Here is a 25,576-nt window from a genome sequence, read left to right on the forward strand (position 1 = left end):
TATGTAACCTATCCTATGATAATTACTGCAAAAAGAAAGCTAATTGTTCTTAAAATCTGACTCTGGTATAACTTTATATCTTCAGAGCTAATTTTATATAGCCATCATGAACATGGCTGAAATTGTAATGAGCTTGCTCTGCATTTTCATAAGGAAAAGTGTTAGAAACCTAATTCATAATGCAAGACAGCAGAACACTTTATAGGTAAATTACCCACAACACAGCAATAAATCAAAGTAAGTCCCATCTGTCATTTTAGAAGCAGTGGGAGTCTATTACAGTTTGGCACAGGTATGATGCAGCCGGATGGATAGCACTTGGCTTGCACAGTACATGCTATTGGGAGGAAACAATTGCCTTTTTAAAGATACAAGGCAAAAATAGCCAACCTGATTACCCCAGCAGAATTGAGTGTAACGAGAAGCTGAAACACGATAATGAAGAATCTGGACAAAACAGGAGACCAGTGTAGTAAGAACATCCTGACTGATTTATATTCCTTTCCTAAAGCCCTTCCCTCTAACAGAGTGTTCTATTCAGTTCCATTGGAAAGAAACAGATACATTTATTATCACTTATTTTGTTATCAATATGTTTTTAAAAGTATATAGCTTCTGATTATCATTCGGACAGTGGCAGGCACGATGGTATTTTGTCCTTACTTGTTGCAGTAATATCTATTGCTGTTCTCTATTTCAAATCTTCAGAAGGTTAAGGTCAAATTAAGTATCACAAGTATGTCCAGCAAAAATTCACGTAATTGTAAWAAATGAAAATTACTAAGATAAACTGACAGAAAGAGAAAGCAGGTGGTGCTAGTAAAGGTCCTACCCTGACATAGCCAACACTTTCATGTTCGATGAATAGGCSTCTCTCTGCACATGAGCTCTAGTAGCTCTGTTTACATATGTCAGAGGGTTGAGTTCATGACGGTCTTAATTATGCATCAAAATATTTAAAAGAATACACACAAACAGAAGAATTAACATATCTACAAATGATACAAGTATATTCTTTTAAATACCAGGATGAACCCTTTGAAATAAAATATCTGAAATGGCAGTTTTTCTCTGAGTGGCAACCTTTTGTTCATTTTCTTTTGGAATGTTTTGTAATTCTACAGCTACCAAATATATTTCAGTAATTTGCTCTAATCTGAAAAATCTCAGTACAAGGAGATAATACTCACAGAAGACAGAAAGACTATATCCATTTAGCAGTCTGACATCTGATGGTCACAAAAACAGCATACGATGATGATATACTGCATCAGATATGAATAATTCAGAAGTCAAGACTTCCAGACCCTTAACTAGAAGACCCTCTGAATTTCCCAGTAAAATCACAAAAGCCAAGAAGAATTATCACTACCAGAAATAAGCCCAAAATATTGGCTCATGCTTTAATTTATTCCTAAATATTTAGGGAGTAACACTGAACTTTCTTCTTCTCAGGCTTATGATAACCATAATGCTCTTGGCACAGTCAACACTCATAGAATCATATAATCACAGAATCAGTAAGGTTGGAAGGGACCTCTGGAGATCATCTAGYCCAACCTCCCTGCTCAGCAGGGTCTCCTAGAGCATGTTAGACAGGGTTGCATCCAGGCAGGCCTTGAAGATCTCCAGAGAAGGAGACTCCACAACCTCTCTGGGCAACCTGGTGCAGTGCTCTGTCACTCTCACAGGGAAGAAATTCCCCCTCACGYTCAGGCGGAACTTCCTGTGGTTCAAATTTTGCCTACTCAGACAATACTCAGTTATTCCCAGAGRTATGAGGCTATAGGAAACTTTTAACAATTCTTGTATTTAATCACTCATAAGACTGATAAAAAATTACTTACTATTTAAAATATCACACTATGAAGAAGCTAAATATTATACAAATCTGTGCAAGCTAATGAGATGTTAAAAAAGCTTGCAAAATTTTAAGCTGATATTCAGTGACAAGATTTCACTCCCCTTTGCCTCCTTTTTTCTTGCACGTCATAGTAAACCATCCTTTGCTCTACAAAAAAAAAAAAATAATTCTATCTGGGGTGGCAAATATACTATAGCACAACTGCACAGTAAAGATAAGATTTATCTTCAAAATGGCTCGCCTGTTCCAGCAATCTGAGCATGACATGACCTATTGCTAAAACTATGCTGTATAAGTGAAAAYGTGCTATTGTTGAGTAAAGAAAATGAGTTGAGACCAATGAGAGAAGAGTTTTGTGTTTCAGGCTTTCCTAAAACCACTTCAGCAACAGAAAAGCAAGAGTTCCTTTAAAAARTAATGTGAACAGCATGAAACACAGCTGAACCGATTAAGCAAACCAATATTTCTTGGGAATCTTTGCTTATCAGATCAGATCCAAGTATTACATGTTAAAACTCTAGTATTGCAACTTCATCTTGATGTCTAAAATTCAAGTTATGCTCTTTTCGTTTCTTACATTTCTGCAGTTTATTCCAAAATACCAGAAACAATTAGAAATTCAAAGATTCTTAATTCATGAACAGTACGTAGAAAACGTAGGTAGCAGCAGCTCTGCTCTGTTACCTGCCTCACAGTCACTCCTTGTTAGCCATCTCTGGACTCCTACAAGGGAAGACAAAACCRGACACAAACACACACACACATACGCACACATACACACACATACATATATTTATATATGTACACATATGTATGTAAATAAAGGTACCAAAATTGGACAAAGTCTAATTAAACAGTGATGTGGCCCTGCTATCTGTCACTCCTCTTCCCCTCCCACGCGTTTGCACCACGATCTAACCCCAGAACTGCCACTTCCTGAACTCCTGCTCATCCRTAGGTCCCTGATATTTAGACGTCCATGATTCCTAGGCATCAAAGCTCTACTAATGAGCATATCAAGAGTCTGATGTTTATCTTGTTCTACCCTGTCTTTAACCACAAAGTGACTGAAACTTAGGAAAACATGGAAGGCTTGCTCTTTTCCCCAGAAGAGAACGCAGAGACGTCGCCTCCCAGACRCGTGTTGGGACACCAAGCTGCAGTCTGCGGCGGAGTGCCCCGCGCTGCCGCTGCCCTCCCTGCTGCACACCACAACCATCAGGCAGGGAGAGGAAGAGGCACGACTCTCCCCCTCGGCGCCGACGGCGCTCACCCGAGAAAGGGGGAGCGAAGGTTCGGCGCCCGCCGCCAGCGCTGCCTGTGAGCGTCCCAGGAACCACTTACGGATGTCCCCTTGGGACGGGGCAGGACTCACACGCGTTGTCCCCACCCCAGAGTCACGTCCACACACCTCAACCCTCTCGGGCACAACAAATCTTTCCTAGTTTGGGTAAAGCGGAGCGGTTTCAACGGGTGAGGGGAGGTGAGGGGAGGCAAAGAGGCTCCTTTTCACTCTCCTTTCCACCTGCTTCATCTTGTGGCAGCACAAAACGCCTGGCACGTGGCGGTAGGGGCGAGCTCCTGTCTGAACCGCTCGGGTGCCTGTCGGCTCTGAACCTGCTTCTGCCGCTTCTGGGAAGAGTTTTCTCCTCCCAGGGCGATACGCCGGCAGGGGAGGAAACGCCATCTGCTCTTCTGGCTGCCTCTGGAGCGGAAGGTGATCCCTCCTCGCCATTCGGAGAGGAGGAGCTCAGACACGTAAGGGAGCTGCCGGGAGCACGTGCCGCGGCCTCACGGAGGCAGGGCGTGCGGGAGAGCGGGCAGACGGAAACACGCGTCAGTCACGGCTTCCTCAAGCCAGCTCGCCCAGCTTGCCGGCTCTTGTGCGTGAACGGCGGAGGGTCTGTCTCTGCCCATCCACGGGACGCAGGATTTAGACACCCAGATCAGAGCTGTGAGGGGCGGACTCGAAAAGCTGCTGCAAGCCCTCGTGCTGCAAAATCTCGAACTGCCTTCCTCCCTTAACCCTATGCTGTAAACATTCGTAAACCCATTTGTAAACGTTTCTTTGGACGCTTAAAAAGAATATTAAATATGAACAATCTGTTCTTCAAATCACCATGCTGTCTACGTAAGATTACCCAGCACCTATTAGTACGCTGCTTTTAAATCATCTTTGCATGCAATTATTGCTTTTTCTCTGTAGAAAAGGTTTTTTTTATATCTTTTTCTCTCTTTGAGATCTAAAAAGGTCTGTTCTCTTTGAGTCTAGTGACTGATTTAACAGAAGACATGCTAAAAGACCATAAATTAAGAGATACGTTAAAAGCATAATATAGGGTTAGAAGGAGATGTCCTTTGGGATATTTGAAGTTGATGTCAAGCCCAGAATACTTCCTCATCTTTAATAATGATTTAACATATCTGTCCAAGAGCAGGACAGCAACCCCTATATAGAGACAGTTGTAATTTTTTCTATTTTCCATGATATGCATATATACGAATTTTGTGCCTTTTTACTACTTGCACCCGATAAAATTGCTTTATCTATTTAGTCTATTTTTGAAACTTTGCGTGTTTGCTAGACTTGCTTACCCTTAAAGAAAAATCAAAATATATAAATGATAGCATAATTAAAATGGATTGAATAGCTATCATTTTATCAAGCCAATTGTAAAATCTTTTTGAATATGATAAAATCCATATGCTATTACAAATCCATTAGTTTGTTTATGACTTAGTTCCTGGATCTCTTGTGCTACTATAACAGACTGGAACAAAAGAAATTTTAACCAATCTTTGTCAAGCTTATTCAACAGTATCCAAAGCATTAGGTGATCATTTTTGTATTAAAAACTATAAATATCCAAATGAAGAGTTATTTTACTAATGATCTTCTAATCCTTGCCAAGTGACTGTTTATTTGGCTCCTTTGTTTTACAGTATTTGGTTAACAAATTCTGCATATGCATTTCAGATTTTTTTTTCAAAAGTTACCTTAGCAGAGGCAAACATTTTTTTTCAGATGCTGCCTGTGACTTCCTGGGTATTAGAAAAAGTCAGAGGAATTATTATTAAAATATGACTTCTGTTTACTACTGCACCTGTCTCTGGCTTATATCAGAGATTGGGGAGGGAGAGTGCTAAGATACCACTGACTCTTTTCTGTCCTTTTATAAGGTAGAATGGTCTATCAGATTTTCTTATTGAAAAAGGAATATGGATTGAGTATACCTGGCTTGGACATGTCTTTCTCCGCTGTCAGGCATCGGTACTTCATTCACTGAAACCAAGTCCTGATGGACTTATTCACTCTGACAGAAGTCAGTATTTTTTTCTCCAGAAATACTTCCATTCACTTCAGTGGAAAAATCTGCGAGGTATTCCTCAAAGTGAGCAGAATGTAGCAATCTGTTCTTTTTTCTAGCAGTTCTTGGTATGTGATTTTATTGTTCCCCCTCAGCATTTGGCAGCTAATAATCACTGTTCATTTCCTCTGATAAATAATGTCTTTGGTCCATAACAGTAAACCTAGTGGAGTAATATTTGCTTTCTTAAGCATACTTTGATTTCTATCAGCATGCAATGCTTGGCACAGATTAAATTCTTAGTTGGTTCTCTTGGATGGTGTTTGGCATATTTGGCTAAACAAAAACTCTTYCTCTTCTTCTCGTGTTTATTTCCTCCATTTTGAATTGTAATGCTTGCTAGCTTTGCATAGCTTAGCTTTGCTAGCTTTCCTTTGGAAGGATCTGAACAGAGAAGATGTGGTGTTTTCAGCAAATATGTCACTGTAAGCTACTTTCATTTCAAGAAGCACCAGAACTATCCTTTCATAGCTAAGTACTAAAGATACATTTATGAAATGTCATTTTAGCTGCAGCAAAAGAATCAGTTAAGGGGAAAAAGAAAAAAAAAAGAAAAAAAAGAGAGAGAGTAAAATTTTGTCATGATCTGACCCAGAAGAGAATCTAAGAACATCCTCTCTCTGGTGTCATTCTACATTCTCTAGCAAAACCTGCTAATTCCATTATTTTCAATATCTCTTATTACAGAAGCAATGGATCTTTAAAATACACAATGCTATATATTTAAGACTAGCAACAAAAAAAGGRGAAGCTACTGGCAGTTAAACCCAAGAAAACTAATGAAGTCACTCTCTCCTGATTTATCTAACTTTGAATTCCAGAAGAAGAGAAAGCAATACACTAAGCCAAAAAATTCTTAGACTACAGTCACAGATTTATTTCAAAATATATGATTAAATTCCGATAAAATAATGGACAAGAACATGCAAATATATCAGTTTAGTTAGAATCACAGAATCATAGAATCAGTTAGTTATAGATGTTATAGCTGATGATTTCAGAGCCTCAGAAATCATTAGAAAATTTTCTTTAACATGTTTTAGCCCTAGCATAAAATAATCACCAGGCAAAAGAGGGCCAGACAGAACGACAGGGAAACATTTTTCTACAGAATAGAAACACACATGCAATTTCTGGCTCATTTCTTTCATTTTTCATTGGCAATGCCGTTTTAGGCTTTGGACTGCAATGTCAGGAAACCACTGGTAAATAGGAAATGAAAACAAAGAGAATGCAAATGTTCAGAACTCCAGGAAGTGAAAAATGCCAGACATTTCCACGCTATGTTTAATAAAATGCGTGTACAAAAAAGAATAAAAAATATACTGCTTTGTTTGCTGTTATGTGAAAACATGAGAAATGCAATAGCACTTGACTGCTCCCTAGATTTTACTTATGGATTTAACAACCCATAAGTAAAACTGACTTTACTTAACACAGTTTTAAATATATGAATATTTGTATGCAGTTACAATATTCCTGAAACTCTAACATATATGTATCAACAAACTTACCATATCAGACTTCTCCTTATTTATGGATATCTTTTCCTTAGTTTCCCTCTTGAACTAAATGTTGAAAATAGCAATGCCTTTTGAATTTTTGAGGCAACCATGCCAGTATCCAGGCAAGTTTTTAGGAAAGAACATTGTGATACTACAGGGCAGCCATGAARGTCTGAGGATGACAAATATGATGAGCTTTCAGGCTGATGCTGATTTCATATGTCTGTGCATGTGTGCGTACATATGTTAGTCCCAACCTCTAATGAAAAAGCAGTTACATCAGGTCTAAGGCTTTATGTTTTCCATGATGGTTAAGTTGTTTCTGTCCCACAGCTCCTTATAAATGTCCCATTCTGGTCAAACTGCTTCCCTTTCAGATGGCAGAACAGACCCTGTCACTAGTCCCAACCAGCCAGTTAGTTAGATTAAATCATCTAGCAGATTAGCGCCTTGATTGTACACTGTAATGGATTAGGAGGTATCACATGGCCACTGACAAAACTCAGATTTCTAGACGTTTTAACGCTCACTCATGCTCTCCTTCTAAACCTCTCATCTTCGCTTATCATTCAAGATAACTGTGTTTGCAATCTTCTGTTTTAAACAGCCATGAGATTAATGTGTCAACTACTGGCTAATTTTTCTGTTGCTGGCATTTTAGCACATCCCTTATCTCTCCCTGTCTCTGAGATACTGCCTCCGGTTGTGTTGCTGGGATTTCAGCTTAACAAAACTGAACGTAAACTCTTCTCTGATACACTCTTGCCTGCCTGTAAAGAAAACACAATCTTTTCTATTCTTTGGTCTTTTTGGATTTTCCCCTTTTCCTTGCCCATCAAACTCAGGCCCTTCCTTTTCATCTTCAGGACATGCAAGGGTAACCCTCTCTTCTGCATACTTCTTGCCAGGTTTCTCCCCCAGGCTTGTGTTACATCACCCTGGGATTTCTGCCCAATTTGCCTTTCCTGACTCCCTTTCAGATGCATGCCAAATACTGTTGCTCAGGCCACATTTCTTACTTGCTGATTTGAACTCTCCTTTGAACTCTGATTTGGCTAGTTTGTTCAGCTGTCCTCTCCAGTTCTCCATTCACTGTAACATTCAATTTTGGCTTCTTTTAAGCACCTCAGTAAGCCTGCACATCTTTATTACCATTTGCTGTTTCATTCTTACCCTTTCTTCCTTATACCATCACTCCTACCATCAGCACCTGGTTTTGTATGTTCATCCTCACTTGTCTCTGCCTTTGTTCAGAGAATTGACTGTGTTCATTAGTGCATCTTTGTGCTCCTTCCATTAGGTTCCCACCCTGAACCCATTTATGTCTTTTTAATTCCACTAATGCTTACAAGGAATCTGACAAACTCAGTTTTTCTTTCTGTTTCTTAAAGAACTCCCCATTTATTTCTTTTTGTACACTATCTCTACTTTTCTATCTTTTAGCTGAGTGCTTTTTAGGCTACTCTTCTTCAGTCCTTGGAGACAGGCTAGCACATCATGGATTATAGTGTAAACAATATTATAAGGCAAATAAAGACTTCTTTCAAGCAATTCTCTAAAGCAGTTCCAGGCAACAGTAATTGATCAGACCTGGCCCTCATCTAAAGGCCATTCTTATGACAAGTTTAAATTTATCCCTATATCGCAGTCCACAGGAATGACAGCAAACTCTATAGACAAACCCAAGTTACCTCATTCAAGTTCCTCATTCAAGCTTTAGTTCAAGTACCTACAGCATGAAGCACAGTCTGGACCAGAAGACAGAGTTTCTATGTCAGATTTTACCGAACTGAAAGCAAGCTTTACATCCAAGATTTCATTCAGTGCATGTGATACATGTAGGTCATGCAGGAATACATTTAGCTCGCGGTATTCTCTGAATTATTTCATGGTTAGTGAAATTTGCTGCAGGATTCAGATGCTAGTAGATTATTTCACGCAAAATCATAAAGCTTTTCCCATATTTAAAACATCTCATAAATCTATCTGAAAACTTTAAAAGCATGCATTAAAATTACTTACCTTCTCTTGATATTGTCGTCGTGAAGAATCCAGAGACTGAATCAGAGCAGTYGCGTGACCAACAAACATGGCATAACAAGTAGCCCCCACAATCATGCTCAGCATGGTTATCCAGAGATCGGACATGCTGACAGGAGCACGGGCTCCATAACCAATGCAGAGCATATGGCTCATGGCTTTGAAGAGTGCATAGGAGTACTGCTTTCCCCAGGAATCATTCTGCAAGAAAAGAGACAAGTGACTGAGCCAGCAAGCAGCTGCAGGAAAAAATACTTCTGCATCCATATAGTAGGAATTTAGATCACTGGCTTTGAAGGAACAGCTTGGTAACATATCCTTGGAGGAAAGATATATGCCTTCTAAATTAATTGCTAGATAAAACATCAGAGATTCTATCAGATAGTACGATAGTACTTACTTAGCACAATGATATGAAATAAAATTGACTGTTTTTAATACATGATTGTATTCTTAAACTTGGGTGTTTACCTAATTACAAGGAGGCTAAAGGTCAATGTTACTTTACACTCTGAGGCAGGAGGATTAGAAAGAGCTGAGCACATAGACTTATCAAGTGTGTGAAGGTGGCACTTTAATTTAATATGCATTAACATAGTCATGTGGCCCCACTTCTTTCTCTTCAGAGTTGTTGATTTTAACACACAACCACACTTCATCTTATCAGCTGCTTCACTTTCCAAGGAGGGAAAAAACTTCCAAGGAGGAAAAAAACTCAAAAAAAATTGCATTTGTTGTTAATTGCTGTCATGTTATTTGTTGTTTGTCTGTTTATCCTGTTCTTCTCGTAATTTTGTTTATACCAGAAACACTTCAGTTCAAAAGGACTCTGTGTATTCTTCACCTTTAACCTGCGGTCATAGCCACCCTTCGCGAAACACAACTCAAAAGAATAGGTAAATTCCTGGGTCCTGCACTCTTGATATTTAGGCACCCCTTTGGATTCTTTCTAGGGAGATTAGAAGGACGGTGCAGTTCATTCACAGGCTATTAAAACTGCAAAGGTGTTTTCAACATTCCCCTTTAGCTTTGCACAGAATCAGTCAAAGGGGCTGTTCCCAGAGAAAAGCAGACATTTCAACACATTCCGAAAAGCCCTGGGAATCCTTGTTAGTTTTTCTTTTTTTTTTTTTTTCTTTTTTCAATTTTCTTTGCCAAAGGAATGAAATGGGAACAGTTTTATAGCTGTTTATCACCCAACCCATCACCCAGGAAAACAAATTGGGCTTGGAGGCACACAGCCTACATGAGAAATCACAGTATTTATCACAGAGAACTGAGAATAATTTCAGAAATGAAGAAGTGAAGAACGATACGATTAATAGTATTAAACAGTTACCTACTATAGTGTATACAGGATGAAATATACAGGATGAAAAAATAACAATTCTGTACACATAAACAAATCTCCAGATCAAATTTATGTATGAGATGTGCAAAAAAAAAAAATCAGTATTTTTATCTCTGTTCCACCCATGAAAGCTTTGCTCACATTTTTTTCATTTCTCAAAGAGCTTCAGGCTTTCTCTCTTCCTATCTTAAATGCCAAGGATGCTAATTATTCTTGCTCTTTTCGTTTATTCAAACCCTATCAGCTAAAATAACTGGTAACAGGGAATAAGCTAACAATTCTTGGATTGCAGACGACAATGTTAATATTTATTCACTGATACAATAATTTACAAATCAATGATTCCTCTGTTTACATTTGTTTCATTTTTCTAAGTTTATAAGCTTTTCAGATTTGTGAACTGCTTCTGTCTTTACAAAGGGAACTTGTGTTGTAAATGCTGCTAAGGAATAATTTTTCAGTGTCTGTACCAACAAAAAGAATTATCTTACATTAAACTAGAACTCTTGGGAGTGGTAAAGGTTTCATTGGGTAACGAGGAAATAAATTTCCTTTTGTTTTGGAGTTGCAAAAAAACCTCCAAAAATGAAAGAACTGGAGTTGCTTCCTCTAAAAATCTCCAGTTTGGGATTCAGATACCCAGATGAAGTACACGAAACCTCCTCTCTGTCTGGGTCCGTGCAGGTATTTTAGTMAAGATCCCCTATCTCCTAGGAAAGTACCTTTACACTGATCAAAGTATGGTGTATTTTGAAGAGCTTTCCTTCCAGCTGGTATCAATCTCTTTTGGATTAAAGTGATTAATATAGGAATTCTTACAGAACTATATCAAATTTATTGCAACTGACAGTTGTAGCTTTATGTACACTAAATTGGGCAAAATAGGCTACTTGCTAGAAAAAAAATAAAAAAAAAAAAAAAAAAGATTGTCCTACTTTGAGGCTATAAGTGGTGTTATTAAAGCCACAGCATTCATGAGGCTGCAAGATCACGACTTTAGTTCTTGCATAGCTCCATATAGTGGATCTTGCTCCTAAACTGCACTTCTTAGCATTACTGTATTACCAATATTTTTTTTAATTAAGCTGATCTTGACCTTGTCTATTAATTTTTTCCATTACATCCTTGTGTAATACATCTCAAATAAAGTTCTTTCAATGAAATTAAACCTTTACATCAAAATCTTTGATTTAATGCAAAAACTGGTTAATTTTATTTCTTGACTGAGTCCCATTCCAAATTTGTGAATTACAATATTAAATAAAATATGATTGTCTTTAGGGGAGAATAAGAAAATGACAGACTATTTCTACCAAATATGTATCTGAATGAGTCAAAAACAAATGAAATATTACTTGAAAAGCAGTAGCATGGGGAGTAATGACAGAACAGGAACAACTAAAGTTGTACAACCAAATAGATGGATGGATGTTCAATCATATAATCATCTCTATATGTAATCCCGTAGGATCCCACAACTCAGAGGCATTAATTACATCTGAATCCAGACAGGAKGTTAGGGCCATCTCAAATAGCCATTTTGTTGCACAGTCTGCATGAGATATTATCTCAGTGTAGACTAATCACAGTTCAGACATCTGAGAGTAGATGGTCCTGAGATGGATAGAAAGGGCCTAGCAGGAGAAAAAGACCTAGTGAAAAGGACTGACAAACCATTTAAATTCAGCTTGTATTTGCCTGGGGATTTTGTTGCTGAAAATATTTGCCAATGTTTTTTGATTTCTTTCTTTCCTTAAAAGTCAGTCAGTTCTTGTAGAATCAGTCTCACATGCTGGTCTTTTTAGTTTCTGTGGGGATTTTTAAAAAATGTGATGTGGAATGAATACTGCTGTGAAGAGTAAAAATTCAATATTTACTTGTTTTTTCCTTGAAGAGTAAAAATTTCAGTATTTCTTTTTTCACTGATTTAGCTGGAGTATAGAAATAACTTAACAGGAACATTGTTTCTAATGTCAAATTAGAAATCTATAAATCATGTATGCTGCTATCAATTTTACAATATAAAATCAGAATAACAATTAATTCAGCGTTTTTCAGTTTGTGTTGTATAACCTAAGAGTTTGGCAAGAGCACTGTTAACTTTGTTCAAAGTRACAGATCGGAATTTTCCATAACTGGACTCCAATGTGCTGCACTTTGCTATATGAAAGTGAGGTGTTACCATCTCTCTGTTATTGGCATACAGAGATTTTTTCATTACAAAGCATTTTTGCACTTGCCTCATAAGGCAATTTTTACGTAACGCATTCACAGATAATATTCTTGGATTACTTAAAACTCTTCTTATGAAATAAACACTGCTGTGCTTTTACATATTCAGCTTTTCTTTAACATAATTGTTAAATATGAACAATATTTATTATGTAAACATACTGTACACTAAATATCTCCCTAGATGGTCATATTTCTAATGTATAGATTTAAAAAAAAAATCCAAACATACTGTAAAAAAGGGCATTTAATTTCCTAGCTGACAACAAGTTTACAGATTAGCAGTAATCGGTTTAAAATGTTTTAAATGAAACGACATTAATTTGAAAAAACTATTAAAGACTGTAATTGTGAGAAATACCAAAGCTGTTTATCCAAGGACTGATTATGTAATATAGCTTGACGACATTAATAAATCCTCACATTTGTAGAAGCAACAATCACTGATCATTTGCAATTAGTTTTGTAAGTATATGCATTAGTTTAGGAGTTAGTTTGAAGAACATATTCATCACAGAGCGCTCTTCATGTTTACGGGTCTGTTTCCAAGCATCTTCCCTGACTASAGGATGTTATCTTTACCTCATAATTTCACATAAACCTGCTACAAATACCTTCATGGAACATTAACTTTTCAGGTCATAAGAAATAAATCACAAAAAGGCCAAAGGGGACCTTTTAAGGGGCAAAAAGAAAAGGCAAATAATTTTTCTCAGATGGATTAAGAAAGGGTTTCTATGTTACTGGAATCTATGGAGGTTATTACTGGGAGATTTTTGTTGTCATCAGACAAATCAGCTCTACTCCCACATTGCAGTTATTCCCTCAGGCACAGCTTATCTTCCCTCAGCCGTACCCCTGCACTGAGATATAAGTGTATTTAAAAATCTTGTAACACGGAAGCTATTGCAGGGACAGTAGTGATTTCCAAAGTTTGCCTGGGTTCCTTTTTCCTCCCACATCCCAGGAGCTGCCCGTGCCATGGACACTCCGCTCAGTTTAGAGGGGCTTTACCACTGTGGAGCAAAGACTCACGTAGGAATTAAATGAAATGATCCTGAACCCAGATTTCCGATTCTCTTTCATAGACGCGCAGCAGGAGCGGGGAAGTAGCCTCTCTCTACCCCAAAAGAGCTTTCCTTGTTATCAGCGACACATGTCCGGGGACGTCTACTGTAGCTTTTGGGKTCTTATGAAAGTGAGTGAGAACTGAAGAAGAGAAGATAGACACTAATCTTGGCAGGATATAGAGTGTCTGTGTCTCCCCTAGTAAAATAAGAAGTATCAGAAAGCATTTCCAAGCTCTGTAACGTGAAGTACTGCTAAAAGGCCCCTGGCATGGTGTTGGTCAAGTAATACCAAGCCTACTTGGGAGCCGATAAGAGGCAAGAAGCTGTGTTTCTTGTCCAACCCTACATCACCTAACTTCAGTGGCCAAATCTTCACAACTGTTACACTTAACTTTCCATACAACCTCTATTAACCTCAAAATGTTCTGGATTTGCCATCTACATGTCTACAAATGTTGACTCTGCTCTCATACATTTCAGAATAGCAATTATGTCTATTAGCAGTAATATGTGTATAACACTAACATCAAACTAGAATCATGTCCATATGCAAAATCTGCCATTTCAACATTCATATATATATTTTGATACGGATATACAGCTTACATAGTGGTTCATCAATCAATTACACAATTTATTGCCTTCATACAATACCTTAGAAAGTCACTGTAATCTCAAGACAAGTGACACCATAATACTACCTATATATTTCAACTTTCAAAGAAGTTGTTTGAATACCACAATGAATAATGAAGTCAGCCAACGGAGTTTTGCAGTGTTCATTGTTTCAAAACTTAGGCGATGGTGAATTGGTAAATCTACTGTCATGCCAAACCTATATCCTTACAACAGCTATTACTACTTAGAATCTCTTGTCATTTTCTAAAACTTAGACAAAGGCAAGATGGAATCAGACTTGGGAGGCTAAAAATTCTGCTGTCATTCTAAAAATCTTAACAAGCACTAGGAAGAAGCATATATTTTAGGAAGTGTGTATGTACATATGATTTAAAGAAAAAAATCTAAATTGTTAAGCTCAATGGAATAAGCAGATGTCTTCAGAATCTGCTCAACATTTCTCTCTGCTGATACACAGATAACAGATGGTGCAAATGACTCAGCATATACTTTGAAGGCTAACATAAGGAGAAAAAAAATTAAAAAGTGTTCCGCATTGCCTTTCACAAAAAAAGAGGTTTGACTGAAGGAGCAATGACTAAATATTATATATTTACTTTTTTGAGAGTTGTTACATGACTTTGCTGTCATTACAGCTTATTCATGTTTTGGTGTTACGTCCGTGGCACTAGCCATCAAACAAAAACACATTATCATAACAGATCTTTGTTGTTCTTTGATTATTTTGCCTAGTACATAAAAAAAAAATTGAATATTTATGCCTCAATACATTCTCTCATCAAAAACAAGCAGCAAGTATATCTACCTATGATCACTTCTTTATAGTAAGGAATAATAATTTTCTTTGTGGAAGCAGCGCAATAATTCATAAATAGCAACAGAAGTGCAAATATTTGGCTTATGCACACAGCTTGATCTTGCATATATATATGAGTTCATGTGAATAGGTCAATTACATTAAAAAGGACAGCTCACAGGAGAAGACATTCATACGCTTACAGGCTTATAGAGGAGGCTTCCCTGTACATTGCTCAGTACTGCTCTCTTTTCACAGATAAAATCAGAGATAAAATCAGAAATTTCTACAAATACTCAAAATATTAAATTAAGCCTTATAGGAAAAACACTTCCTATTTCTCCATGATTCAGCTCTCTCTGATTCATCCTTTTATCTGGACATCTTCCTTTCCTAACTGAACCCAGAAGGCTACAGAAGAAAATTCTTGATGCATGAATCCTATTTAAAATAACATTTTATTCCAAAAAGGATTACTTTAATGTGAGTTTTTAAATAATCTGTTACAAAGCTTCTATAAAGTTTGAAATAAAATGGCAAAAGTACAGGCTATTTCTATTTTTCTCATGTGAAAATTTAACAGCAAATTTAACAGTGGTAAGAAACATTCTCCTGCTCTGGAACTTGTTTGTCTGTTCTTGTAACTTTTCAGAAAGTTGTGGTTCTGTGCTAGATCTATTAATACTCTCCAAAACCCATTCCTGGGCACAGCACGAGAATTCGCACTCTCAGGTTATGCATGTTAGGTCATAGATGACTCCTATTTAGCAGTTCACTTGAGGCCATCTTCTCTTGCTAACTAGGAAAGTTCAATGGTATGGAAGCAGGCTACGGATTCGAATGGCCTCCATGAGAGAAAAGCAACTTAGACATATTGAATTTAGCAGCATTAATATAGCCCCTATRTCTATGAGTTAGTGACAAACTGAGACACAAATACCAGCAAAGGAATCTTCCAAAATGTACCTCTTCTTTCTGCACAAAAAGTGAGATCAGAATGCAGGGAAGCAGTTTGGCTATTTTTAAAAAGAGTTTTATTTCATTTCGTTTAAGCACCCTGAATGCTAACTGCTTCTGCAATATGAACATTTAAATGCTCTGGGCCTTGCCTGTCAGCGGTAACTATTTTTGTACACATCCATTTTCAAAATTCTTAGGAGGTGGGATACCTTTTAGTATCATTTACTATCATTGGAGAGCACTCCTCCCTCCTCCCAATTAATGTCATTAATTCTTACATAATATTAAAAAAAACGTTTTTACAAATTCTGATCATTGGAACTGATCATGTTATAACAGCATTCTAGATTGCACTTTATTCTTCGAGATCTGATTTTCAAAATTTATCAGATAATATAATAACCTGATGAAGATATTTGGCTTTCTGCTTGCTCTCACTCAGGATGTGTTGAAGCTTACATCATTCTATTTTTTGATCCTGAAATAAACTTAGGTCATTGCTTTAAAGAGGTTGACTGGAAAAGAAATACACTATCCATCAAGTTGATAATATAGAAAGGAAGAATCAGAAACTTTCCCAAAAGATCCCAAAAGGTTTTATTATAAGTGATTACAGAAATAAATACCTCTCCAAGTTTTCATTAAACATAGTTTTGTTTTGCAAACAAGAGTTGYATTCCAGAGATGTAATACTTTATTACCAGAAAAGAAAAAAAAAGAGTCAAAACAATGGTGCATCTAATGAGAGAATATGTAAATCCTGCAAGAAATCTTTTGCATGAGAARCTGAAATAAGAAATAAGATGAACAGTGGTTCAAGAGATTTAAAAATTCTGAGTGCTTTTAAGACACCCTATCTTTGTCTCTGCTCTTTTTAGTTGGTGAAAGGAGATGGATATGTTTACTTAACAAGCCTTGAGCACAGAATCCAGCCGTTTATGAAATGCTTTTATAATGCAACCACCGAGAAAAGCTTTGAATTTTCAGCAGTAGTTATCTGATAGTCAAGAATAGGCAGATGATAATGCGAGCTTAATATAGCACAGCTCTGGGAGACAGCTGAAGGAGTGACGTGACATAAACCTGACTCGTGACTCCACAGCGTGCTGCTTTAGTAGGAAGTAGAAAGCAGAATTTCCATTGTCATTGACGATATTTACAACCAATTTAGAAAAAGGAACTCAGCAGAAGGAGCTGCATCTCCGTATTCCCTCGACAGCGCACACTGGACAGCAGATTATGTAAAGCACCTGATTCCAAATTATAAAATGACAACTGAAAATAAAATGTTTTTGAGAGCGGACACTTAACTTTCCGAGTGCTATCACTGTTCTCCATGAATCAAAGTAATTCTGAAGCTATGTAAAAGCAGCGAAGAAAACTACTAACTTAGGAAGTCGCAGAAAAGTCTATTATTGGGAAAAGGTCGGGAAAACTGTTGATATACCATCTGAAAGGTGGATAAACAGACAAACACAGATACACAAAATTATAATGCCACAATACTGTCTCACTAAGAATACCTCAAAATATTCAAAGCTTGCTATCTGATTTCCTTAGAAGTACTTTCACCCTTGTTCTACGTACATATATATTCAGGCAAAATAGTCTTTTTTTGTAAGTATTTTTAGGAATATGTCCTTAGAAATTAAAAAAAAATATTTAATTACAGATTACAGTAGATTAAAATGGGCTAATATAATCTGCTCATAAAAGCAAATGTGTCTACACAGGGTCTGAATATTCTTTAAACGTCAGCTTAAAAATGAATCAAGGTGAATCAATGCTACTTTCACCCACAGAATCAGTGTAACAGTTGTGACTAGGATTCAGGGCGTTCCAGATCACTACATATTCTTTAAAAAATAGCTTCCTTCCAAGGCAAGTTGATGTTTTGTATCCCACAGACAAGCTGAAATAGTTTTCTCTTTAATCTAAAGAAATAATTTTTATCATATGCTGCTTTCCCTTTAATCAATATAGTTTTTAAGGCACAGATTCAGTGTTTTCTAAAAGATCTTAAGAGTTCTTCTCCAGTTAGCTGATATTAAGGGCAATACTTATCAGTTTTTCAATTTATTTCATAATCAGATGCCTTTGAGAGTTTAGGATACCCCTAGTTAACATAGAGTTCTTCATGAAAATTAATTTACTAAATACCTGAGCCCTCAAGGGGCCAGCCTGCAATCTGGTAAATCGCAGTCCTTCATCAAGTACTACGTAAAGCTGTGAATTACTTTATTAGGGAGTGAMGGCATGAAGCAAGGGAGTTTTGCAGTTGGAATCCTATTTTGGCACTACAAAAAGGACAAACTTTGGTGTCAAAGTAACTGGGCCAGATCTAGGTCAGAGGCTGTTCTTGCAGTGAGAACTCATCTGAGTCTCACTATGAACTGTTATTGCAGTCTTTGCGTGCCCTAAAACTGCAGGAGCTTCCACTGTTTAGAAGATTTTCAAGGTAATAAGAAAAAAAAAAAGACATAATGATTTAGTAGCCTAAACCTCACCCCAAAATGATTGCTATCCATTAAAAAAAATAAGAAATAAAGATTGGGAATTATTAAAAATTCAATCCCCTCCTCTACCAGAAGGGGTTTAACCTAAATCATAGAAGAATGTTCTAACTTTCMGGGTACCAACTACTCATACTGTGAGTGGGAAGGAGAGGAACATACTCCTTTTCTCTTCTAAAGCTTTCCTGCTGTCCTTGAAAGTATTGACAGAGCACCAGAGTGAGTGTGACCCTGCAGCACTTGTCTGAGACCTCAGGACGGTTCCAGCTCCTGCTCTAAAACTAGATTTTGTACGTTACTCAAGACTATCTCTGAGACATTATCCAGGGTTCAGGAACTGAAGCCGATATAAATACCTTAATCTCTAGGCAAAAGGTGATGCTCATTGTCCTTTACCTTCCCTGCCACAATTCTTTACTGTAAAGTGGGTAACTACATACAAGTGCAATCACAACTGAGTCTTTTGCTGGGTAGTGAAAGCACTCTTTTCCAGGCTGAGAGATGGGGGTTTGAGGGTAGACTGAATGCTCCAGCTCATGATGAAACATTTGGTAATGAGTTACTGTCTTTTTGTAAAAGTTACTCTCAAAACAAAACAAAACAAAACAAAAAAATAAAATACCAATGACAAGCGAAATGTGTTTTAACCCTTTGAGTTTGAATACTCAAAACTATACAGATAATTAAATTACTTCTGGAAGAAGCTTTGTTTCCTTTTCTCTCTCTCCTCTCCAATGTCTRTGTTCCTCTTCTTCTGTTTCAAGCTGCCTTTTGCCCCATTTGAAGAACCAGTAGACAGGAAAAATCATCAAATCTTCAGACTTTTAAAAGAAATGAGAGCGCCTGACTGTCTTTATCACTGTGTAATCAATAGTCTGTGCTCACTCTATCACTCTTAGGCACTCTCAGGGTAGTGTGCAGTGCAAAGAACTCCAAACTGCAGTCAACAAGGCTAGCTTCAAAATTGGAGGAGTATAGCAGAGTCACGACACTCTGACACTGCGTGCAGAATTCTGGCCTACTAATAAAATTTGCATGGATTCAAAAAGTGACTAGGCAAATTAAAGGAAGAAATACACATTAATGTTAAACTGTTAAACACAAAGATATCAGCTCTGTCCCCAGAAGTCTCTGAACTGCAGACTTCTGGAAGCTTGTAGTAAATGCTACGGAAACATCTCTCTGTGCTTGTGTAGAAATCTGCTCTTCGTCACTCTTGAAAATGGGATCTTGGGCCAGACAGACCATAGGTCTGACTCCGTATGGCCATTCTGCTGATCTTGCAATGTTATGTGAATGAACTCATAGCATCTGAATCTTTAGCAGGGCTCATTAACTTGAGTGCAGCTTTACAGAAGTATTTATATTGCTTTCAGGACTCACTTTAGCATCTTTGCATAGTGTTGTGCTGTATGAACTGTACAGCAAACAAAAATTCCCACCAGGATTTTGGAATCTCTCGGGAATTGAGTATGCTTCCTGGGTCCTGGGATGCAAAGACAAAAGGGGTTTTGTATTGTTTTGTTTTGTCTTCTGTGTATTCTTCTCTTCTTTCTTCCCTTCTTCCTACCTCTTCCTTATAAACCTCTTGTATTCCTCACCTGAGAGTCAGCTGTTGTAAACCCACTGATGCATAATTCTAATTATAATCTCATGTCCACCTTTTATATAGAACTATTTCATTAGATGATGCTTTATTTTTAACWGAAGAGTGATCAGGTGGGTTACATCATTCTACTCTATCACGTACATTTTCAATATGTTTCTTGTTGCTGATCATAGAAACAGCATTTCAAATACATTCATTTCTAGTTCTAAATTATCTACTTCCAGCAAGATTTTTACAATCTAAAGAGGGGGAAAAATAGATACTTCTAATGAGTCAAATTTTGAAAGAGTTTTATTGTTTTAAACTTTGTTTCCATAGATTAATGAATGCAGGAAACGGCTAAATAATAAAATACTAWCATTTTATGGTTCTAGCTTTTATTTAGTCAACTTGTCTTCTTACMACTCTATAGTAAGTATTTATGAGGCAGTTGTTCCATTCTCAGAGCAAACGTAATGCCATTTAACTGTAGAGAAATGCTTTGAAAGCATATGGAGTACCTTCACAGCTGTAACATAAAAAGTAGGAAAGTATCTCTCTACACAAATTAARCTGTACTCCTTTGATTACAGGAAGACCTACAAAACTGTCCTGCAGAGCAACTATAACATCTACCTGCTGTGTAGCTTAAAGGAATTCAGGTTTCTAAGTCTAGATACTGAGGATGAAAGTGCTCTGACTTAAATGGGTAACACTGAAGCAGACGACCTAGCCGTCAGGACAAGCCCTGGAGGAGGTCTGTCACAGGAGCTGTRTGACTGATTTTTGAAGGTGAGAGGAAAGGAAGAACACCGTGGTCCATGAGCGATGGAGGATGTACAGGATTAGTAATGGTGCCTTCCATTTAATGTTATGTACAAACAGGTATCTGTAACAAACAGTGATCTAACTTGTCCTGTGTTTTGTTTGAGAGAATGGACAGCTACGGAGGAAGGTATAGTAAAATTTCACATTATTTGACTTTAGGTGCTTAACTTGGACAGCTAAGTTAGTTGGCTAGTGTCCCTGGGCTCCCAACACAATCAGCAAAGAAATTAAACTCCTGCAGATGGTGAATTAGAATAAAAGCCTAATGCAGGTGCTCTTTATCACCTCCAGCAGGGATTTTCTCTCTCCATCAACTTCAGCAAGATCCTGTGCAGCTAAAGCCACCTCCACCGGCTTCCTAAAGCTCCCCTACTGAGCATTCTTGTGAGTTCATGGATAGACATATTTTCCTGTCTCTTCCTTGCTTGTATCCAATCATGAAAATTAAATTCCTAAGGACAGTCTCTTCCCTGAAGCTATGGTTTTATTTTATAATCTAAGGTTTTGCTCTTGCAGTTGACCCTGAGATTTGGACTGGGATATGAGATTGCCAATGCAAAGGCTCAGGGAATTCAGAGAGACTCTATAGGTGGTGCTGGGAATTTGTCAACACAAATTCAGTTCCAGCACTGTGGCTTTAATACATAATACAATGAGACGGTGTAATAAACCACATGAAGAAGCAAGCAACATACAGAAAGAATGCTTAGAATACGAACTTTATAATTATTCAATTATATGGATAAAGTTATATAGAGCACAAAATGAGAGAATATTTGAATATTCAGATCTTGAAGACATGCCATTTATTTTGCCTAAAAAAGGTTGAGAATGATGTTAAATTGGCAACATCTTAAAGGACTCAGATCCTAATGATAATAGTGTATAATTACCCTAAAATTGTATTATCTAACTTGAAATGTTTGGAAAACTTTCTTAACTGGAAGCTTTTTATTTACTGGGCACCTGGTAAATGACAACATTGATTGGAAAAATCTGATAGTCTGCTGTGTATCTATTTTATGTTTAGTTATAATCAAATTAAGTCTTTTTTAACTTTTAGTTAATCCACTGAAACAAAGTAATCAAATCATTTGCTTCAGAGAAATTCAGTTCAGTTTGGCTAGAAACCAGTACCATGTCAATGTTTGATTATATTAATAAATCTAGCTAGCCAGATCTCTCTCTGGAAAGAAAAGCATTATGTATGGCATGAAGGATGAATAGTGATAAACAGCCATCACTTATTTTTATTTTAACCATGTTTTGCATTCTCTAAGCATATAAATTCAGACAACTTTTAGCTGACTTTCAAACAGAATAGGCTAGATGAGATAATTCCCACCAAAAGTTATTAAGACTGACATTCTCATTTCATTGAAATCAGCTTTAAAAATGGTGTTGGATGGAATCTAATTTCACTTTATATGGCTATTTTCTTCTTCTAAATTTTACAGTAGCCTTTTATAGATTTCCTTTAGCCTTTATAGACTTATACATATGCCAACCTTATATTTCCTCAAATCATACTGGGCTGGGTGAGTACATTGTCTCATAGTTTTATTTCTGCTTTAGGTGTTTCTAATTTCCATTACACTTGCGTCTTTATTTCTTTCTCATTCCCAAATTCTTTGGGAAGAATTTTGACTTTAGAATTCAACTAAGCTGTTTTAGAGTTATTTAGTTAATATATTTTATTGATCTGCACAATATATTCACCTAAGAGAACTGAAGTTTATCATTATTTCTGAGGACATATGGCGTTTCCAGTATGTACATCCTGTCAGCATTTWTATGTTATCCTTTCCACAAACAGCTGGTTTCTACAGATACTGACTGCAAAAGCCTAAGGGACGCTCACCCTTACAAATTTATGCAATTCAGAACTGAACTCATATCTTTTAGAATAAGTTTTATACTACCTGGAAATGAGAGGACACATAGCAGTAGAAAGGCACTGCAGCAACAGGAAAACCGTGGCAATCAATGTCAGAGAACAACAGGAAACTAAAAGCACTTTTGATATGTTCTGTGTTGTATCTACGTTTAYTACACAAAGCTGAGGATAAAGGTCAGAGAGCCTTAGAGGAATGGTATTGCTCATGAGAGTGTATAGAAATGGTACTAAAATTCTAGAACTAAATCTGGCCACAACTATTGAAAATTGAGCATTCCTGTCCATTGCTCATGACTGTACTTTTTGAAGGTGAATGCTTGCATTTTCTCGTCACGTAAATCTGAATTAAATTCATATTTGTTCCTACTGAAGGTTTCTATCATATACCATAAACTTCATATCTGAACATCTAGAAGAAAACCATTCAAAATAAATAGAACACAGTGTCATATAATTTCCTGCCTATATCAATCTAGAGAATTCTGTTCTGATATACATGACTGTTAGACCTTAATGCTAGGCTACCCTCAAATGCAGGCTAACTCTTATCCCTCCCAAATACAAAATATCAAAAATACAGGGACTACACTCAAATACATTTTTGATTGAAATACTGAAAAAGGATTAAAATATTTTATGGAAATGCAATGCAGAAATGTACATGCTCATATTTTATTAGAGATTAAGGCATCTTGAGTGAACTAAAACAAGTCATGAGATAGACTGGAAAAGGTGTATGAGTCAGCTGTGCGGAATTTGTGACCTGTTTTCTTGATTTATTCACATGCCAAAGAATATTTAAGCTTTGTTTCAAAGTGTTTCTCTTGCAGCACTGTATTAGCAGTTGTAGTGAATAATTTAGGTAAAATTGTGTTAATGAACTATACCTGAAAGTATATATCCCTGCCCCCTCCAATCTTATTTACATGAGAGTGTCAAGAATTTTTGCAATAAATTACACCCATGCAAAACAAAGAGAAAGAAACTACTAACATAATTTCAGTAATGTTTTCTGGAAAATCAAGGGATCACTGATTCTTTTTCTTTTACACCTAGATTAAATATATTAGTAACTATTTTATAGCAATTTTTAATGCCAAGATTGCTACTCCTGCAAGAGAAAAAAGCATTACAAATTATAAAAAAACTTTACTCATTTAGAATATCCTTTCCAGTCTTTATATTCAATTACATTATTTTCTGAAAACACATTGTTTACACTACTTTCTGAAATACATGTTTACATTATTTTTCTGAAAGTTTTACATCTATTATTTAATTACTTCTGGTTTAATCTGCTCAGATAAGTGTATGTGTATAAAGCAGATTTATTGAAAGCTGGAAGGGGGAAGGAAGGGAGCAATCTTACAGAAAATTTACTCCCTCTTTAAAGGCAAAGTATGTGTAGCCCAAATTCAAATCTGTTGCATCCTTCCATGGCTTATGTGTTTATAACGTTGGAGCAAAAATAGTTCACAGATTAAGGAAAATCAGRAGATTAAAACAAATGAAAGAAAACAATAATGCCATGTATTTCCTCTCTTTCTCATGTTTTGGTAACTAAAAATGGATGAAAATCCAGAATTTCTGTTCTACAGGAAAATCTGCTCTTTTTACATTCTGAATTAAGGTGATAACATGAAATCTTCACATTTCCACAAAAGGAAAAGTTCAGAAATAACCAGATTAAAAACGTTGGTTCAATACCCACACACTTCCCTAYGGGATTTGGAGAGTTCTGGAAAACATACATCAGTGGAAACGAAATATCCCAAGTGTCTCAGCCAAGAATGACATGACTCAGAACAAAGTATCTTGCTTTGGTTTTTCTAATGTGAAATTTAAATATCTTTACTTCTCTGTAATTGCATTTCAATAGAGTATTTTGTCCAGAGTATTTTAGGTCTTAAAACGACTCAAGTGCTGAATAGCCGAGYGTAGAAAGTTCAAATTTGATACAGCAGTTAAAAGCAGTGCATATGAGTGCTCCTGAGAAAACTGAATTGGGATGTGGCTGATAATGACTCACTAGCAGTAACACCCAGCTTGTGCAAAGTCAATTGCCTTTATATATTATTAAAGTATATAGATCAAGGAGTTACACTGTGCATATTAATAAAGCTTTGCAAAGAAAAAGGAAGGATATGGTGAAAAGCAGCTGTATATRACTGGTATTCATCTTGATTTATCTACAACTGGATTTATTGTGGGAAAACTGCTTCTGAATAGAGATTCCAAATATTCAGAATCTGGAGATGCCAGCCCCAAGAAAAATGACTACCTATGAAGAGCTACTTCAGAGGAACTGTTCCACACTGATAACCCAGTTTAACATGGAATACTGTGATACACAGACAAACACTTATTGTGAAAGTCATACAGATGTAGAAAAGCTGATCCAGCTTCCCTTAAACAAAGAGAATACTCTCTATTACAACAGAGAAACTGCATTTGGCTCATGAAGCATGTATAAAAAACACCCTCAGAATATTTATTCTAAAATATGGGAGGTCCAGCTTCTGCTTCTGCTTACTTCACATTTATTATTAAAGAAATAATTGCTTAAGACATGTATTATATTGCTTGCTCTCTTTCCTGAGACTGTCTATCAATACAACATTCGACTTCACCATATTCAGTTTATTGTATTCCTTCAAGTTTAAGGCTTATACAAAATACTTAGTAATTAACAATTTACTAGAAAACCTGTTACAATATACTTCAGTAAAAACATTTATAGGTTAAGATGCTTCAGGGGAGTTGCTATCAAGGGAGAAACATGGAAATTAAATTTTGACGATAAATGGGCAAATCCCTCCTTGAATCCTGATTTTGAAAATTCCCACAAGCTCTTATGTTAATAAAGAAGGAATGTGGAAATAAATTAGTATCTATTAGGTGCATCAATTTGCTTTTGAATACTTT

At 36.6% G+C, this 25,576-nt stretch overlaps 1 protein-coding gene across 1 annotated transcript in view; it reads right to left on the bottom strand.

Annotated features, from left to right (window-relative positions):
• Positions 1-25,576, bottom strand: part of HCN1 (hyperpolarization activated cyclic nucleotide gated potassium channel 1) — a 194,224-nt gene that overhangs the window by 61,368 nt on the left and 107,280 nt on the right. Inside the window, exon 6 of the mRNA XM_085297700.1 lies at positions 8,760-8,978. Within this exon, the coding sequence (XP_085153826.1) occupies positions 8,760-8,978 (219 nt within the window). The remainder of the gene's footprint in view (positions 1-8,759; positions 8,979-25,576) is intronic.

Source organism: Rhea americana, unplaced genomic scaffold (assembly GCF_003343005.1).
Source record: "Rhea americana isolate MKP2758 unplaced genomic scaffold, rheAme1 scaffold_13, whole genome shotgun sequence".
Taxonomy (NCBI): Eukaryota; Metazoa; Chordata; class Aves; order Rheiformes; family Rheidae; genus Rhea; species Rhea americana.